We start from the raw sequence: 19,667 nt of genomic DNA, 5'->3' as shown, positions 1-19,667 counted from the left end.
GGGGCGGGCCGTGGCGTCACGAGGAGCGGAGCCGTGACGTCACGATGCTCCGGCCCCTGTATTGCCCGTCATTACGTGCAGAGCGATCTCGCTCTGTGCAGTAATGATGGCGGGGTGCCGCAGCGGCGATCCCTGGGGTCCCCAGCAGCGGGACCCCGGCGATCTGACATCTTATCTCCTATCCTTTGGATAGGGGATAAGATGTCTAGGGGCGGAGTACCCCTTTAAGGCCCTGCGCACAAAGTCCTTTTGTTTGGTTTCCTTTGCTCTCTAAAGGGGTACTCCGCCCCTAGACATCTTATCCCCTATCTAAAGGATAGGCAATAAGATATCTGATTGTGGGGGTACCGCTGCTGGGACTCTCCTGTGACACCGCAGTCATCCATGGACATGCATTGAGGGGGCATGGCAGTGATGTCACGAGCCTCCAGTGCGACAGCCAGTGTTCTAAAGAAACGTTGGGTGCTGCAGGGAGATCACGGGGGGTAAGATGTCCAGGAGCGGAGTACCTCTTTAACGTCCCCAATATTGTAGCATGCTGCACTATTCCAAATGTTATAGATCCTGCAAAACAGGAAGCCATGATGCCAGTATAAATAGATCTTAAAGGAGATATCTCATGAAAAAGAAACATATCCTCTATCTGCAGGACACCATGCCCCTCTGTATAATATATATATATGGGAGAGCCGTTTGGCTATCTTCTGCTCTCCCATAGAGATATCTGAAGAGGGCGTGGCGGTCCCCGCTTTGGGCGGGTTCCTGACTCCGTATGCTCGGAACCCCCATTACGCTCTGACACCCCCCCACAATCTAAAACTTTTCCCCTATCCTGCAGATAGGGGATACGTTTTTTTATGAGACTACTCCTTTAAAGTGCTTTCAAATTAACTGATGCCATAAAGTTAAACAGATTTGTAAATTACTTCTCTCTAAAAAATCTTAATCCTTCCAGTACTTATCAGCTGCTGTATTCTTCCGAGGATGTTGTGTAGTTCTTTTCAGTCTGACCACAGTGCTCTCTGCTGACACCTCTGTCCATGTCAGGAACTGTCCAGAGCAGGAGCAAATCCCCATAGCAAACCTCTCCAGACAGTTCCTAACACGGTCAGAGGTGGCAGAAGAGAGCACTGTGGTCAGACTGGAAAGAACTACACAACTTTCTCTGGAGCATTCAGCAGCTGACAAGTACTGGAAGGCTTAAAGGGGTACTCTGGTCCTAGATATCTTATCTCCTGTTGTTTGGATAGGGGTTTAGATGTCTAATTGTGGGGTGTCCAACCGCTGTGACCCCGCGATCTCTGTCCGGCCTGGCACCGCAGCACTCTGAACATTTTATGTTTAGAAAGCCGGCAGTGCTAGATTTCGATCATGGTTGTCCTGCTCCCTCCATTCATGTCTATGGGAGAGACGGAGATACAGCGTTCGCGATATATGCAAGGGGCTTGTCAGACAGCTTAGTTCTGTGGTCGCCAGTAATCCCGCACGGAGCTGGATCCATGCATATGTATTACCGGACAGAAGATTGTGGGGGGTCCCAGTGGCTGGGTCCCCTGTGATCAGAAACTTATCTTCTATCCTGTGGATAGGGAATACGAAACCTAGGAGTGAAGGAACCCTTTAAGACCTATAAATAAAAGAAATTTACAAAAAACTTTCTGGATTCAGTTGATTTAAAAACTTTTTCCCCTCCGAAGTACCCCTTTAATACTTTTAGATACCTCAGTTATAGAATTATGAGTTACTCAAAGGGGTCCCCTATTCATCTCTATAGCTAGAGCATAGATAGGCTACATTGAACGTCTGGGGCTGGGATCTCACCTGTGTTGGTGCCTCTGTTGGGTGCCGTCAGAAATGCTGGACACCGTGACACAAACCCAAGAACTCCATTAAAGTAAATAGGGTCTATTTTGCACCATTGTTGTCTAGTGTGCAGCAGATCCTCCGCCGCCTTGTTTTTGTTGTCATGTTGCGATGACCGAGCAAAACAACGGAATAAACAGCACAGGTGTGAACCCAGCATTACCCAGTCATTTTAATGGACAATTCCGCTAACAGGTAAATTAAATACAGACTGCAATTTCTGTGGGTCACGGCAGTAAGACGCCATTGATCATCGTATTATCATGGGTAGGAGGGGGACCTTCCGAGGCATATTACTCCTTTAATACAAGCTGAATATTTCATCACACAAGAAAGTGTAACATGTTACTTATATCTAGGTCAGTGTCGCCCAACCAGGCTGCCTCCAGCTGTTGCAAAACTGCAACTCCCAGCATGCCCCAATAGTCAAAGGCTGTCCCGGGATGCTGGGAGTTGTAATTTTGCAACAGCTGGAGGCACTCTGGTTGAAAACACTGATCTAGGTATATAGAAGGAATAATTACCTTGTCAACTCTCCCCGCAGCTGCCCGGGGTCCACAGGGAAGAATTTTACCATAAATTTGAAAATCGTTTCTTTAGGGTCTTAAAAAGGAAAACAAAATTGTTATATATAGAGAGAAAAACACATACACACATTTCTCTTTTGTCCAGTTTATTTGCAATAGTGCAAAATATTTATAGCTGTGAACAGCCAAGGAGCAGATCTTAAAATGATTTGTCTCCTATTGTAGATAGAGAGGTGGGGGGAGGTTCCTGCTGCAGCCAGCAAATCACATTCAAAGCCAAAACTGTGATAAGAAGCTCCAAATTGTCTGCAATCCTAAGGCACATATGGAAACATTCTTTACATATTGATTGGTTTTGTAATAAAACAGAACATGGCCACAGGAATCCTAGGGAAGGGGAGAGTAAAGGATAAATAGTTGTTTAAAGGGAAAGTAAAATTGCTATGAAGTCTCCATTATACAATTTTAGCAACTGCCTCCATAAATGACATTACATTTATAAATATGGTGGTTTAGGGGGATAGTTATCAAGTTCTTTGCTGATCTAGAGTGTTTTTTGGGTTCACATTTAATATTTTTGGTTAGTGGCCTAGGGTGATTGTCAGGTTAAGAGTAGGTATAGGTCACTATTAGGGTAGGCTCACACATCTGCATTTTTATCCATAATGGCCATAAGAAAAATTGCGGCCCTTTTCTTTGTTAATTACAGACAAAAATGTATGCATAAATAAAAAATAAATAAAAAAATGGAGGTAAATTTTGCAATGTGTGAACTTATACTTAGCATAACATAGGGATTATCTTGTAATATTACTGCTGCTTTAGGGTGGTGAAGGAGTTACGAATATTGTATCTGGTAGTCATTGGTGGTAAAGGGGTGAGTGAATGAGCAGACATCTAGTTGTCTAGGTTGAAAATTTTGGCAAATCTCTAGGAGATCCATTCTAAGAATTTGTGCCCTGTATGCCTCAGAAGGAGCTGCAATTCTCATGGTTTCCTTTAGCACAGAATATGAACTCTCTGTTAAGTTTAAGGCAGTTAGTATTGAACTCAATGGCAGATGTATAAATCCATATGCAGTGAGCTCCCCCTAGTGGCAGCTGCTAGCTGCCAGAATTTTATTCTGTAAAATGTACTGGCATAACTTTGGTGATCCCATTGAGGTTGCATAGAGGGGACGTGTTTACTCCAAGCTCCATGCACAGGCAGAGTCAGGCCCCAATCTGAAGATTAGGGGGGGGGGGGGGGGCAACCCACAGTCAGACCACCTGCGATCAGACACTTTACCCCTATCCAGTGGATAAAACACTGGAGTTCCCCTTTAGTCAGGAACTGTCCAGAGCAGGAATTAAATCCCCATAGCAAACCTCTCCTGCTCCGGGCCATTCCTGACATGGACAGAGGTGTCAGCAGAGAGCACGGTGGTCAGACAGAAAAGAATAACTCAACTTCCTCTGGAACTGATAAGTACTGGAAGGATTAAAAATTTTAAATAGAAGTAATTTAAAAATCTGTTTAACTTTTTGACACCTGTTGATTTAAAAAAAAAAATTCCACCAGAGTATCCCTTTAAGTCTACAACTGTAGGATATAGTTTAAAGGGTTACGATCAAACAACTTTTGACATGCTGCCCAGACATGCCAAAAGTTTTTATTGCATCGGGTCTCACGTCTGAGATCTGCTGCAATTGCTAGTTGCAAGCCAGAGAAGTTTGCACCAGCACGCGACTCTCTTCCCAACTGTCAATCAAATCTGACCTTTTCTGTGCATATAAGTCTATGCAGAGAAAAATCCAGATCTGTTGGGTGGTGGGGCAGTGGAGCGCTCTGCTGAACACTTCACAGGCCTCACAAGAATTCTCAGGAGTAGACCCCCTGCGATCCAAACTTTTGACACATCTGGGCAACATGTCAAAAGTTTTTCCAAATGATAGTGATGCTTAAATGCCATATATAAAAAGAGCTAAATATTACATACGCAATTGTATTACAGTATTAAAGGCAATGTGTTTTCAGAAAATGACCTATTGTTTAAATCAGGTTCTTTGATAACCATATTTTTTAAGAATTTTTTGGGAAGATTTTTCTCTTTATATTTCTCTATCTATGTTTTATAATCATCATTATATATTGCAGTTACTATTCTGGCCACTAGGACTAAAACTAGGCTGAGACTTCCTTTTCTGAACACATCATTTCCCAGTAATGCCTTTCCCCTATGCACAGAAAGGTGAGGCCAGTATGTAAATAACACTGGATCCACCATCATTCACAGCAGAGATCAGCCTCCCCCTCCCTATAAAATGACCTCTGAATATTTCACAGACAATGCCCAGTAATGTTTTGTAATTCATGTAAATGTCACAGCTCCTGTCTTTTGTTGTCTATGGTCCATGGGTCCTGCATTAAAGCATATCCCTAACTGCTGTTAAAAACAACTCAGGCAAGATGGCAGCCCTCGGAATAATACACACATACACACACAAAAAAATACAATCAGAAAATAGAAACAGATTAGAAAAAAATGTTTCAGTATCTGTCTCTAGGTGACACATTCCCTTTAACATATCCACACAGTACTGTTTCATAACTTACTTTTCACCTGCTTGGTTATTGGTTTAAGAAGTCCCAGCCAAACCTGTAATATTAAAATAACTCTGTTTTAACCCATGTTGACTTCATACCTGTATGTTCCAACATAGTATTAAAAGTAATATAGGTGACAAAGTGTCAGATTAATGGCAGTAGTGTCAGACTGTGTAGGGACCCACCACATAAACTAGGGAACGTGTTACACCTATTGGTCAATTATATTATGTATTTAAAGGAAAATGGCACAATGTAGAGTTATAAAGAAAGATGCCTCCGAAATGTTATTTATGGAGAAGACAAATATTAAATAAAAAAAATCCTGTTCTCATGACCGGCCTAAAGTTTTTGGGATTGGACATGCTGACATTTTTTAAACTATGTATAAGGCTTCTACACGGACAGAAATACAGCTGTCTAAATGCAGATTTTGGTTATAAAGTTTATATGACTTTTCTTGATTTTTCTTTTACATTCAGTGGTACAATAAGGGCACAAAGGTGGAATAAGAACTTGAACATTACTGAATACAATTTATCTTCATATCTGGGACCATGCACTGCTCCACTGGTAAACAAGAACCAGGGTGCACCTGTCCTACTGTGGTGCTGAGTCCATTGGGATGCTACCCCCTGTCCTCAACCTATCCTGCCTGGGTGCCATTTGTGGAGTTACATCAGCTATATTGTATTGGTCGGTCCCTGCATCCCCAGAGGTCCTCATGACAGTAAAGTCAGTACCTGCTACAGAATTACCCATGGCCTCTTACTCAGGGGTCAAGTCCTGGGAAAAAAAGTGGGGGAACTCACCCAAGATTTCCACTTAAAGGGGTACTCCGCCCCTAGACATCTTATCCCCTATCCAAAGCATAGGGGATAAGATGTCTGATTGCAGGGGGCCCGCCACTGGGGACCCCCGCATTCTCCCTGCTGCACTCGGCATTCGTTTAGAGCGTTGGGGGCAGCACCAGAGGCTTGTGACGGCACGGCCACAGCCCCTCAATGCAAGTCTATGGCCGTCATGCCCCCTCCCATAGACTTGCATTGAGTGGGCATGGTCGTGATGTCACGAACCACTGCCCCCCCCTTCGCCAGTCATTCGGCATGGAGCGAAGTTAACTCCATGCACCGGATGTCTGGAGTGCCACAGCTGAGATCGCGGGGGTCCCCAGCGGCGGGACCTCCGTGATCAGACATCCTATGCCCTATCCTTTGGATAGGGGATAAGATGTCTAGGGGCGGAGTACCCCTTTAAGGGCTGGTCCTGCAGGACTCCTGCTAATGGGAACTGCGATCCTGCTGTGGAAAAAGTGCAGGAACTCCGTTCCCATGAGTTCCTGCAGGACTTGAGCCCCGCTCTTACTCCAACTTGCAATAAAAGCAACTCAGAATAAATGAAACTTGCAGGGAGAGGTTTTAATCCCAAACCTTTTTCTGCAGGACTCTATTTTGGTTAGTCCCACTGTTCATACCCAGTCCACTGGTTCACAGGACTGCAACTGCCATAGGGGATGTTATCTTCCTCCATCCCACCCAGACTTTCTAAATCTCCTCTTAAAGCGATACTCCGCTGCCCCAGCGTTCAGAACATTTTGTTCCGAACATTTGAAGCGGCTGACGGGGGTCATGACGTCACAGACACGCCCCTCGTGACATCATGCCTTGTCCCCTCAATGCAAGTCTATGGGAGGGGGCATGGCGCCCGCCACACCCCCTCCCATAGACTTGCATTGAGGGGGCGTGGCCTGACGGCACACACAAGGGGGTGTGGTTGTGACATTATGATCCCGCTGCCCGCACCCAGCATTCTAAACTATGACTATGTATGGTGTATTGAACTACTGGTGGTATGCCACAATGTACATTACAATATCTTTTAACAGTATTTCAACATATACCACAGACAGTACAGTATGTATTGTGTTTTATGTTCCTAAGGGAAAAAAACGACTAACAAATAAAAGATAAATAGATGGAAAAGATCTTGGACTTACTAGGTAGCCTGTGTTGTTCTTGAATTCCAAACCAAAGTATTCTCTCTCGGTCAGATTCAAATGACTGCAACTCATATTGAACAATTCTTTTCCAGGAGCTTTTTGCTGCAGAATAATAAAACAATGTTTTGACAGACATTTTGCATTTCACTTAAGGGGTACTCTGCCCCTAGACATCTTATGCGCTATTCAAAGGATAGGGGGATAAGATATCTGATTGTGGGGTCCCGCCGCTGAGGACCCCAGTGATCTCCCTGCTGCACCCGGCGTTCATTTAGAGCTTCGGGTGCAGCGCCAGAGGCTCATTATGTCACGGCCACGCCCCCTCCATGCAAGTCTATGGGAGGGGGCGTGATGGCCATAAAGTCCTAGAGACTTGCATTGAGGAGGCGTGGCAATGGCAACAAGAGCCTCCGCCTTACATTGCCAGTCATTCGGCACAGAGTGAAGTTCGCTGTGACACCTTTGGAGAGTGGAGGCCCAGTCCTGGTTAGTCCCATCACCTTTGTGATTGGGTAGTTAGATTCTGTGCAGGACTCTCTACCGATGAACTACATTGAAAATGACACAAGCAAACACCCTGCTCTGTACTGATGAGAGAAAAGAACCCATAACAGCTTTCTACAGATGGGTATCCCTTCTTGGCTGAATTCTGGCTTGGCTCATATTCCCCATTCCCCAGTCATGCTCCAAGGCTCTTTGAAGACCAGATCATTGACTCATAGGTAAATTACCTCCAAAAGGTGGCATCAGAGAGTAATCTCTCTTTCTTCTTGAGCTACTCTGCATATTTTTTCTCCCACTGGAGCTTTATGGCCTATAAAACTCAACATGCCCTATTGGTGCTCTCCTCAAGGAGAAACTTTACAATCTAGTCTTAAGTAATTAAGAACCAGGGATTACTGATGATCTGGGTCTGCTAAGGCCCTGCACTGGCTATTACATGATCACCAAGACGAGAGGCAGTACGCCATATGGCTTCCGTAAAGGAATCCCGGCACTCACTGAATTCTTTTGCCAATAGTGAAGTGTTTTATTCACACGATGCAAGTCACAAATAATGACGCGTTTCGGCCAAAGCCTTTCTCAGCCATATGGCTTCCTGCTGAGTAGTATGGACCATATGGACAGTAATGAACCATCCCTGCCATGTCTGTGGAGAGCCTGGCTGTCACCTCTCCGGTATTGCATGATCTCCATACTGCTGCAAAACTGCAGGGATTTTCAGGATTTTCTTTGCAGGGTTAATTGTCTACCGCTCAGACATCTAAAGTAGTCGGTAGTCCACAAGTGCTTAAAGGTGTTATCCAACCTTATAAAATTGATGGCCTATACTCAAGATAGGTCATCAATATTAGATTGGTGGGGGTCCATCTACCAGCAAAACCATGGATCAGCTGTTTGGTTGCCCAGCCACTTGTTTACCACTGCCTGTACCTGCTTCACCACACACAGTAGTGACAATACAAAATACTACAGCTTTATCGCATATAAACATATGGGGCAAGACTTTAGTATATTGAATCATGACTGCTAAAATGAAAGCAATGAAGGTACAAGCGAGTGTAAACAAAAGATGGGGGGGGGGGGTTGTCAGATGATTATTGAGGCTCCCTAAGGCCATGTTCATTCTTTGTGCGGACACTAAAATTGGAATTTCCATGCCGGAACTATCTGGCACAGAAATTCCACATGTTCCTTCTTTGTGCGGAGTCCGCATGGAATGTATTCCTATGCAGTCCTAGGGTCTGCATGTTATGCCGGCGCCCCGTAATGTCTGGAATGTCCCCAAGGAGATTCTCTGTGCGGACATGCCGGTGTGAACATAGCCTAAGAGTCAGACCCCGACCGATCTAATATTAATGGCTATTTAAAGGGGTACTCCGGCCCTAATACATCTTATCCCCTATCCAAAGGATAAGGGATAAGATGTATGATCATGGGGGTACCGCCGCTTTGGACCCCCGCAATCTGACATTGCGCACCCACCTTTGTGTGTAGTGCAACGACCACGGAGCCGGAGTATCGTGACATCACGACTCCACCCCCGTGTGACATCACGCTCCGCCCCCTCAATGCAAGTCTATGGGAGGGGGGTGTGAGATCCCTCTAACATCTATTGTCTATCTCAGAGCACTAACAATGATAGAGAGAGAAAAGCAATGAAGCTGGTATAATGCTAATGTGCAGTGATTTTGGAATTTGCATGTGATGAATGAACATTTTAATTCTACTGTCTCCCAGGAGGAGTGGGATACATCAGGGGGAGGAGCGGAGCTGTTTGTTAGTATAATGAGTAGAACAAGTTTCCAAAAACCAAGCGCTGTAGGATAAAATGACTATGCTTTGTGTTCAGCCTCTTCTCTAGTGACAGTCTAATAGTAGCTTGTGGTGCACAGTCATGCTCGTTCCTGTCTTCCGTCTGTAATTAAAACAATTAAAATGCTCTCCCATTAAACACTTCACGTGCTACATTCTGTATCTGGGCAAAAAGGAGACATTGACAACCAGGATCTGCTGAAAATAATATTTGTCCAGTGTTGAGGAGGAACATTTAACCATTTCTTCTTGCAGTCCATCAGTGTTTCTCGGATGCCTTGTTGCACAGCCTTCTTCTGGTCACATTACACCATCTTACTGGTGTTACGGTCAGGACTCAGACCCGGCCATTCCAAAACCCTTCTTTAGTTTGTGGTTGGCTCTGGGTCCTGCCTCTGCCATGGTTTGTGTGACTGCATTGCCTTGCTCTGTGCCCGCCATACCTCTGCTGTCTGCACCTCCTGTTATGGCCTATAGGGGGCTGCAGCCACTTACTGTGATTTAAAGCACCTTTAGGTTCTTCCCTTGCCTATTCCATTTCAGCAGTACTTATTTTTGGGTGTTCTTTCCAGCATCTCTTGCCTTAGCGTTGTTGGTTCCTTGTGAAGGTGTCCTGTCCTGATCCTGATGTAACATGTATTTTGTCCCGTGCCTCTTTCCAGAATTGTGATTCTGCCCAACTGCTCTTGTACCGTTTGGACTGTCCTGTTGGTGACCCGGATTCCTGACTGGAATTTGTGCTACCTGCCATGACTACCCATCTGTGTTTGACTATGTCTCTGCCTCTTGGTCTCATACTGACTCTCCTGTGTATGACCAGGACCACAGACTATGTCTACCTGCCTGACCCACTGGTGCCTTGCACTGGCATGTTCTGGTTTGCTGAGCCGGCTGCCACCCACACTGTGACCATGCTTGTGGATTGCTTCAATAGAGCAAAGTAATGCATATGCATTACATTAATCGATTGGTACAGCCTGGCTATGACTGGCACCGAGGCACAGTAATGGCCTTGGACTTTCCTGACAACTGGATTTAAATAGAGAAAAAAAACAGACATGGCCGCACATCTACAACTTGCACAGTGATCCTAGGCTTCAGGCCGTTAGTGTACTTGATGATCATGAAGTGCAAACCCGCTAGCCACGTCATGGCCACCTGTAAGTAGTGGGTTACTAACATTCCTAGCATAAAATGGCGCAACACTGAGTAGTGACCACCACCGCCACAACCCACAACACCAGTGCCCACAAGGGAACGACCCTCTGGCAGAGCAGCCCCAATGCTGCCGACCAGTCCTTGAGCTGTGTCACCCCACAGATTATGTGCTTTGTGGCGGCTATTGCTAACATGGCGCCGTGCCCTTCTATCAGCAGGTGGTGCTGCCTGAGGCTACTAATAAAAATGGCCTCATAGCAGAAGCGCTCCTGTGAACACTTTTGTAGCCTTTCCAGCTCCATGAGTCTCTATAATCAGACTTCTGATGATGATTACCTCAGGCCATATTTCCCGCTACCCGATCTTTCCTTAGAAGGACAGCTATATTTCAGTAACCAGGCTTTGTATATCTTTATTCATTGGCCAAAGAACCTGTGAATTCTACATGTCTAATCTCACCTTTTGTCAATTAGCTGCTGGAAAAGTCATTACTACAGATGTCTGTTTACTTTTTCTCTTTGCACTGTGGATGTTTACTCAATGTGCTCAATAAAATACATGAACAGTTCAACTAGATGTCTGTTTATAATTGTGATTAGATGACAGACAGATCGCATTCTATTAGTAATAAGAGGACAACAGGATCTGCTGCAGATTTGAAGCTGCGTTCAATTATTTCATTTACATTGAAATCTGCAGGATATCCAGTACATGTGAATACACCTTAATAACATATCTATAGACAGATAACACGAGACCAAGTCTGACAATTGGTTATGGAGACAACTCAACGCCTCCCCCTCCCTGCACAGGTCACATAGCATGCCAACAAAAACAGGTTCAGTATCTCTTTTTAGTTAGTTAAAAGCAACACAGGCCAAAACCTATGGGGGAGATTTATCAAAACCTGTATAAAGGAAGAGTGGTGCTGTTACCCATAGCAACCAATCAGATTTCTTCTTTTATTTGTACAAGGGCGTCTGAAAAATGAAAGAAGCAATCTGGTTGCTATGGGCAACTGCACCACACTTCCTTTACACAAGTAATTTAACCAATATCCCCCACCCTTTTTTTGCTTCCAATGTAATGTCGGGCGTGAATATTCGCATTTCGATTTTTTTATCACAAATTTGTGAATTCGTGAATATTGCGAATATATTCGCTATATATCCGAAATTGCCAATATTCGCTTTTTTCCCACATATGCGCATATGTGAATATTTGCATATTCCTTCTTTTAACTTGTGGGCCAATTAGAATGATGCAAATACTAGAGATGAGCGAACTTACAGCGAATTCGATTCGTCAAGAACTTCTCGGCTCGGCAGTTGATGACTTTTCCTGCATAAATTAGTTCAGCTTTCCGGTGCTCCGGTGGGCTGGAAAAGGTGGATACAGTCCTAGGAAAAACTCTCCTAGGACTGTATCCACCTTTTCCAGCCCACGGGAGCATCTGAAAGCAGAACTAATTTATGCAGGATAAGTCATCAACTACCGAGCCGAGAAGTTCGTGACGAATCTAATTTGCTGTAAGTTCGCTCATTTCTAGCAAATACACTTGTCAGAGGTTATCAACAACATCCCTAGCAACCAATAGTAAAGTTGCCCACCCCCTCACTGTTTTCTTCCTCCAATACGTGAATATGCCAATAAGTGAATATAACGAAAATGCAAAATTCGCGAATATAGGACGAATATTCGTCTATATACTTGCGAAATATTACGAATTCGAATATGGGCAATGCCGCTCATCACTATTCCTATGCCCTGTGTTGCCAACCCCATTAAATCTAGCACTTACTGTTGAGTCATTTAACCCAATGAGGTGTCATCCTATTAAACAATATTACCACAAGTATTTGAAATGTATAAAAGAAGCTCCCTAACGTCAGATGTAGTTATAATGACCTGCTGCGCGCTGTAGTTCTACATAATCTGGGCAGACACTTTCAGGCATGCTGTGCTCGGCTGTTACCTTTCAGCAGCAGTAAAGTGCCTTAGGTAAAGGGCTTCAAATGTTAGATGCTATTTATATGTACTTATTTCCATACAGGGTTAAACAAGTCCTAATATAAAATTCCCTTACAGGGGATCTCCAGAATTGTTAAGGAGATTGCGGTGGCAAAAGAAACAGGGTTACTTATATCGAAAACTGACATGGAGGTATGAATGCGGAGAACGTGTGCACTTGTGTCCGCATCCATGGAAGCACTGGCTGTCCCCATAACCTTGGATTTCATTCTTTGCTTACTAGATACACTTGAGATGTATTGAGATATTTAAAGGGGTACTCCGCCCCTAGACATCTTATCCCCTAGCCAAAGGGTAGGGGATAAGATGTCAGATCCCTGTGCAGCAGCCGGTGTTTGTTTAGAATGCTGGGTGCAAGTGGCGGGGGTCGTGACATCACAGCCACGCATCCTTGTGATGTCATGTCACGCCCCCTCAATGCAAGTCTATGGGAGGGGGCGTGGCTTTGCCACGCCCCCTCCCATAGACTTGCATTGAGGGGGCGTGGCATGATGTCATGAACCCCGCCGCCCACTCCAAGCGATCGGGAAAAAAAATGTTCCGAACGCTGGGGCAGTGGAGTACCCCTTTAAGAACATTCTGCGCCAGGTCGCTTCCTCAATAGTAGTCCCAGTGTGGGCAGCAGCCGGCCAAGCAGACCAGACAACCCCAGTGCCTGGCACCAGAGATTCAGACAGAGGTGAGGCTGGTGCAACAGATCAACAGCTTGATGGTATTAGCAGGGGACAGCACAGTGCAGTGTGGGCTAAATATAAAAAAAAAAGCATATCCAGTTGGTGGCGCCGGTCAGCAGTAGAAAATTCACCAAATTCTCCATAGACTTCTATGGGCAGAAATTGTAACTAGTCTCTCGGCAAGCAAATAATAATTTGTCCTTATCTCTGTCTTACTAAGAGTATGTTGAACTGCAGATCAGCTGCCAAAAAGGTGCAGCTTTTCTGCTCCAAAACGATGGAAGGTATTTAAAAATCAGTTGCAGATCTGCAGCATGTGAACAGTCACATGTGTGATGTCCCAGTACAGGATATAGTCCCATACAGTACTTAGGCCCTGTCAGATTGAGTCCCTCTGGGTCCTAGGGGCTCTCCTGCAGTGTCTCCCCCATAGTGTTATATGTGTTAGGTATAAAGGACCTTTGAGTTAGTCACATGATAATGTAGTCACATGATAATGTGGTCACATGTTCAATTCACATGTTTGTTACCCAGAGAGCACCAGCTAATCAGTGACCTGCAGCTTGACCTATGGGCTCCTTGCTCAGCCCCCCTTTATAAGAGAGGGAGGGACTACAATCTCTTTCTTAGATCCTGAAGTCAAGTCCAGTCCAGACGTCTCAGAGCCAGTGTCCAGCACATCTGGAGGCCTCAAGCCTAAATTACAGCCACAAGTCTAGTAAGTCAAGTCATCTCTGTCTGCTGTCACTGTCTTCAGTCAAGTCTATTATAGTCAGCGTGGCTGTCCTAAGTCTGTCAAGTCCCTGCAAGTCCCAGCAAGCTGCAAGGTCCCCTGTGTTACTGGTCATCTCTCCGGGATCCTGGCCTAGCTGTAAAGACTGTACTGTCTACCTCAGTACAGCTACCGTTAACCCTGACCTGGCATTGGACTCTTATTTGCCCTGCCTAACTAGGACTAGCGGTGCTACAGTTCAGGTGGTTCTCGGGAAAACCACGCCCTGGCATGACAAACATTTAGGGGTTAATAACACCTGCCCCTGGGCTACAACATCAGCCCCATTCACCTCATTGCACCCCCGTGGCACACCACACATGCGCCATGTTTGCTGCAGACTTGATGCTGTATAAATTAATTTAACAAAATGATTAAAAACGACATCAAATTCCCAGCTGTGGTGTCCCTGGACCGTATAGTATACCGTACCCACTGGGTGTTTTTGCCTCGGCACATCCCTGTGTTCTGAAAGATGCTTTCGGAACACAGGGATGCCTCTGTTAAGAGCCCTGTGGCCCCGCGTTTACTTTAAAAATGTGGGGAACGCCGGGAACTAGCGCACGCAGGGACGTCACTCAAGTCTCATGCGTGCGCCCATGGCAACGGAGCGCGGAGGAGCGGAGAAGAAGCAAGAAGGACGCGCGCTAGCAGTTTGGAAGTGTTTACCAGTGGCGCGTCAGCTTCAGTGTTCCGACCAGTGATCCTCAGGTCCTGCTATGGTCCTGCTGTGGTCGGAACACTGAAGTGGGGCAGTACACAGGCATACAGCCTCCAGCCATACTGTATGGCTGGAGGCTGTATGTCTGTGGGGGAACATACTACACCTAATGTGGGGGGAACTATACTGCCAACGTAATGTGGGGGACGATACTGCCAGCCTAATGTGGGGGAACATACTGCTGGCCTAATGTGGGGGGGACTATATTGCACCTAATGTGGGGGAACATACTGCCGGCCTAATGTGGGGGGACTATATTGCACCTAATGTGGGGGAACATACTTCCGGCCTAATATGGGGGGACTATATTGCACCTAATGTGGGGGAACATACTTCCGGCCTAATGTGGGGGACACTATATTGCACCTAATGTGGGGGAACATACTTCCGGCCTAATGTGGGGGAACACTATATTGCACCTAATGTGGGGGAACATACTTCCGGCCTAATGTGGGGGAACACTATATTGCACCTAATGTGGGGGGAACTATACTGCCTGCCTAATGTGGGGGAACATACTGCCAGCCTAATGTGGGGGAACATACTGCCAACTAATGTGGGGGAACATACTGCCAGCCTAATGTGGGGGAACATACTGCCAGCCTAATGTGGGGGAACATACTGCCAGCCTAATGTGGGGGAACACACTGCCTGCCTAATGTGGGGGGACATTGACATTGTTGTGAAAATGACATGAGAGTGGCACTTGCCAAGGTAAAGCCGCACATTTCTGAAGTGGTCTCTGAAAGACAACAGCAGAAGTCACTGATTTGCAGTAAATATTCATTATGTTTTTGTGTGAAAATCATGTTTTCATGGTTTTGTTCTTTGTTCTTAATGGTTTTGTTCATTTTGGGCACCTATGTATAAATATATACTTAAATATATACCTCCTATGTTTTGAATTTGAAAAAAATCATATTTTATTTTTTCCAATTAAGAGGGGTTCGGTGAATGCGCATATGAAACTGGTGGGGTTCAGTAATTCCAACAAGGGTAAGAACCACTGCTCTAGAGGTTTTGAAACTGGATTTTCTTCTTATCCTTTATGCAACAGATTTATAGAGCTCGAATATTACTTTGATATCATTCCTTAAAGGGTTACTCCACTACCCAGCGTCCGGAAAATTGAGTTCCTAACGCTGTGTGCGTTCTTCCGTGTTCATGCTCGCCCCCTCATGACGTCATGCCCCATCCTGTGATGTCACGTCCCGCCCCCTCAATGCAAGTCTATGGGAGGGGGGCGTGACGGCAGTCGCGCCCCCTTCCCATAGACTTTCATTGAGGGGGCAGGCCATGACATCATGAGGGGCCGGGCGTGCACACGGAAGCCCGCACACAGCGTTAGGAACTCAATGTTCCGGACGCTGGGGAGCAGAGGGGAGCTGAGTAACCCTTTAACCCATTACAGCAATGTTGGTGCGTTCAGTGCAGATTTGTCTCGTGATGCAATAAATACACAGGCAGACACTTCACCAGGTGAAAATCCTGTGTTCACTAGTGTTGAGCACGAACATTCGTAATGCAAATTTTTATCCCGAATATCGGTGAATACAGTGGTCCCTCAACATACGATGGTAATTCCTTCCAAATGAACCATCGTTAGTTGAAACCATCGTATGTTGAGGGATCCGTATAGGAAGTTTCACTCACGCTCCGGACAGTCACCGCTGCCTGGGAACGTTGCTCTTCATTGCCGTCATCACGTTGCTGTGCACGCCGCTCCTATTGGATGACGGGACGGCGCACTGGGGACAGGTGAGTGAACATCCCCAGACCACACGGGGCACCGTAAACGGCTATCCGGTGGCAGCTGAAGCAGTCTGCGCTGCCGGATAGCCATTTATGTGATGGCCCCGACATACAAAAGCATCGTATGTTGATGCTGCCTTCAACATGCGATGGACTCTGAGACGCCATCGTATGTTGAAATTATCGTATGTCAGGGCCATCGTAGGTCGGGGGGTCACTGTATTTAGAATATAGTGCTCTTTCATTTTTATTTTTTTTTTTTTTTTTCACATGCAAGTTTTCCATGCGAATTTTCGCATTGGAAAAAAAAAAGTGAATGAACAGAGCGAATATGCGCATTTCGCGAACATAGGACAAATAATCGTCAACATATTCGCGAAATATCACAAATTCGGATATATGGCCCCTGCTGCTCATCCCTAGTGTTCACCACTGATGTGGCCCCAAGCAATTCTCCCTTTTATCCACCGTGCACTCGTATGCTCCATTCATGCTCTCTAGTACCCTTCACCAAATGGATCAAATGCCTGCAAGTGAAGGGTAAAGATGTGTTCATGCTGTGGAAGAATAATCCACACGAATAAACCTTAATGGAGCCATTAGCTACAATAACATCCTCCACCAACAGATTGTGCGCCGCGACTTCAAAGCAACCGAATATAGGTCTGTATGATACTGTATATAGGTCTGTATGATACTGTATATAGGTCTGTATGATAGGAATATAGGTCTGTATGATACTGTATATAGGTCTGTATGATACTGTATATAGGTCTGTATGATACTGTATATAGGTCTGTATGATAGGAATATAGGTCTGTATGATACTGTATATAGGTCTGTATGATACTGTATATAGGTCTGTATGATACTGTATATAGGTCTGTATGATGGGAATATAGGTCTGTATGATACTGTATATAGGTCTGTATGATACTGTATATAGGTCTGTATGATACTGTATATAGGTCTGTATGATAATGTATATAGGTCTGTATGATACTGTATATAGGTCTGTATGATGGGAATATAGGTCTGTATGATAGGAATATAGGTCTGTATGATACTGTATATAGGTCTGTATGATAGGAATATAGGTCTGTATGATACTGTATATAGGTCTTTATGATACTGTATATAGGTCTGTATGATAGGAATATAGGTCTGTATGATACTGTATATAGGTCTGTATGATGGGAATATAGGTCTGTATGATACTGTATATAGGTCTTTATGATACTGTATATAGGTCTGTATGATAGGAATATAGGTCTGTATGATAGGAATATAGGTCTGTATGATACTGTATATAGGTCTGTATGATGGGAATATAGGTCTGTATGATACTGTATATAGGTCTTTATGATACTGTATATAGGTCTGTATGATAGGAATATAGGTCTGTATGATAGGGATATAGGTCTGTATGATACAGTATATAGGTCTGTATGATACTGTATATAGGTCTGTATGATGGGAATATAGGTCTGTATGATACTGTATATAGAAGTTTACACGTATACCGTTACATTTCTTTATCTATACAAATATTCCACTGTAAATATATCATTTGCTTCTGCCGCACGCTCATTTATACCACAGGTAGCTAGTGTGCGGAACCGGTTCTAAGACTACGTTCGGATTATTTTCAGTCCAATGTAAAAACCGCAGATAACACGTTGTGCAGGTGATCAGTATCCCGCGCGTCATGTCATTAATACCGCTGAATCAAGCCTTTTAAGAGAAAAATAGCTTGTTGCAATGTCAAAAATGGTATTATTAAATAAATTATTATACAGAAATATATCCCTAAAGCAGTGTTTCCCAAGCAGGGTGCCTCCAGCTGTTGCAAAACTACAACTCCCACTATGCCCATGGGGCATGCTGGGAGTTGTAGTTTTGCAACAACTGGAGGCACCCTGCTTGGAAAACATTGCCCTAAAGCAGTGGTCTTCAAACTGCGGCCCTCCAGATGTTACAAAACTACAATTCCCAGCATGCCAGGACAGCTGTTGGCTGTCCGGGCATGCTGGGAGTTGTAGTTTTGCAACATCTGGAGGGCCACAGTTTGAAGACCGCTGCCCTAAAGTTTTAGACAAATTCAGCTCTGCTACATCTGTATCTGAAGAGGCAAAATATATAGGCATCTATGATTATTTTGTCATATATCCACATGTTTCGGGAATATGACAATATCTATTATATATATTATATCCGATCATACTTGATTTTAGTATTTGGATTATAGAGAAGTCACATTATTGTCTGGATTTGCTTTTGAGGTATATAATAATGGATAAATGGCTCTAGAATGTCTTAGATCAACTATGGAGAATTCCTGCTGTATTGGGAGCTTTTAGTCTTTGGCAGTGTTTCCCAACCAGGGTGCCTCCAGCTGTTGCAAAACTACAACTCCCAGCATGCCCGGACAGCCTTCGGCTGTCCGGGCATGCTGGGAGTTGTAGTTTTGCAACGGCTGGAGGCACCCTGGTTGGAAGACACTGGTCTATGGAAATGCACAATGATCTATAAGGTACATAAAGAGATAACAAAACAGTCCAATCCATTATATACTATAATAGATGTGCGATGAAATAAGGTAAGTCATGTACTTACATCCACAACAAAGGTCTTCTGAGAGTTATCCAGGAATTGGACTTTGAAGTGCAGCATCCTTGGATGTGAGACGGAGTGTGACCTGCTTCCAAGAAGTGCGGCTGGTTGGAAGAATATCTAATTCACTGGCGTATGTAACCCAGATCCTCCTGAGGCGCGAGCTGAGGATTTAGATTCCCTCTATATATATATAAAAGCATTTACAAGTAACACCTATTAGTTCATTCATTGGACCGTAGAGATAGATACATCACATAGAATGATTTCTAATAATATGCATTGTATTATCTTTCCTTCTTTTACAATTTCTAGTTTTATTTTATTTTTTTCTTCACTTTATGGCTATCTGCAATGTAGAAAATCTGAACACCCCCTGCTGTTGATGTCTCTAATATTATTTCTCTTTATTTTGGATGTTAAATATACAGTGGTTCCTCAAGTTACAAAATGTATCAGTTACAGGACGACCATTGTATGTTGCAATCATTGTATGTTGGAACCATTGTATGTTGGGACCATTCTATGTTGAAACCATTTTATGTTGGAGCCATTGTATGTTGGAACCATTGTATGTTGGAACCATTGTATGTTGGGACCATTCTATGTTGAAACCATTTTATGTTGGAGCCATTGTATGTTGGAACCATTGTAT

The 19,667-nt window shown here is 44.4% G+C and overlaps 1 protein-coding gene across 3 annotated transcripts in view; it reads right to left on the bottom strand.

Annotated features, from left to right (window-relative positions):
* Positions 1-19,121, bottom strand: part of FRMD7 (FERM domain containing 7) — a 34,481-nt gene extending 15,360 nt beyond the window's left edge. The window contains exons 1-4 of one of the 3 annotated variants that reach the window (XM_056539863.1): positions 19,016-19,121; positions 6,973-7,077; positions 4,986-5,028; positions 2,388-2,466 (exon numbers count right to left, since the gene is read on the bottom strand). In XM_056539863.1, the coding sequence (XP_056395838.1) occupies positions 2,388-2,466; positions 4,986-5,028; positions 6,973-7,077; positions 19,016-19,072 (284 nt within the window). In that variant the 5' untranslated portion in view covers positions 19,073-19,121. Of the gene's footprint in view, positions 1-2,387; positions 2,467-4,985; positions 5,029-6,972; positions 7,078-11,739; positions 11,764-19,015 lie in introns of those variants that run through there. The other 2 variants (XM_056539864.1, XM_056539865.1) reach the window with 2 other exon arrangements.
* Positions 19,122-19,667: the final 546 nt, after the last annotated feature.

The sequence above is a fragment of the Hyla sarda genome, chromosome 9 (assembly GCF_029499605.1).
Source record: "Hyla sarda isolate aHylSar1 chromosome 9, aHylSar1.hap1, whole genome shotgun sequence".
In the NCBI taxonomy this organism is placed as follows: Eukaryota; Metazoa; Chordata; class Amphibia; order Anura; family Hylidae; genus Hyla; species Hyla sarda.
This window is presented reverse-complemented; position numbering and strand designations above follow the sequence as displayed.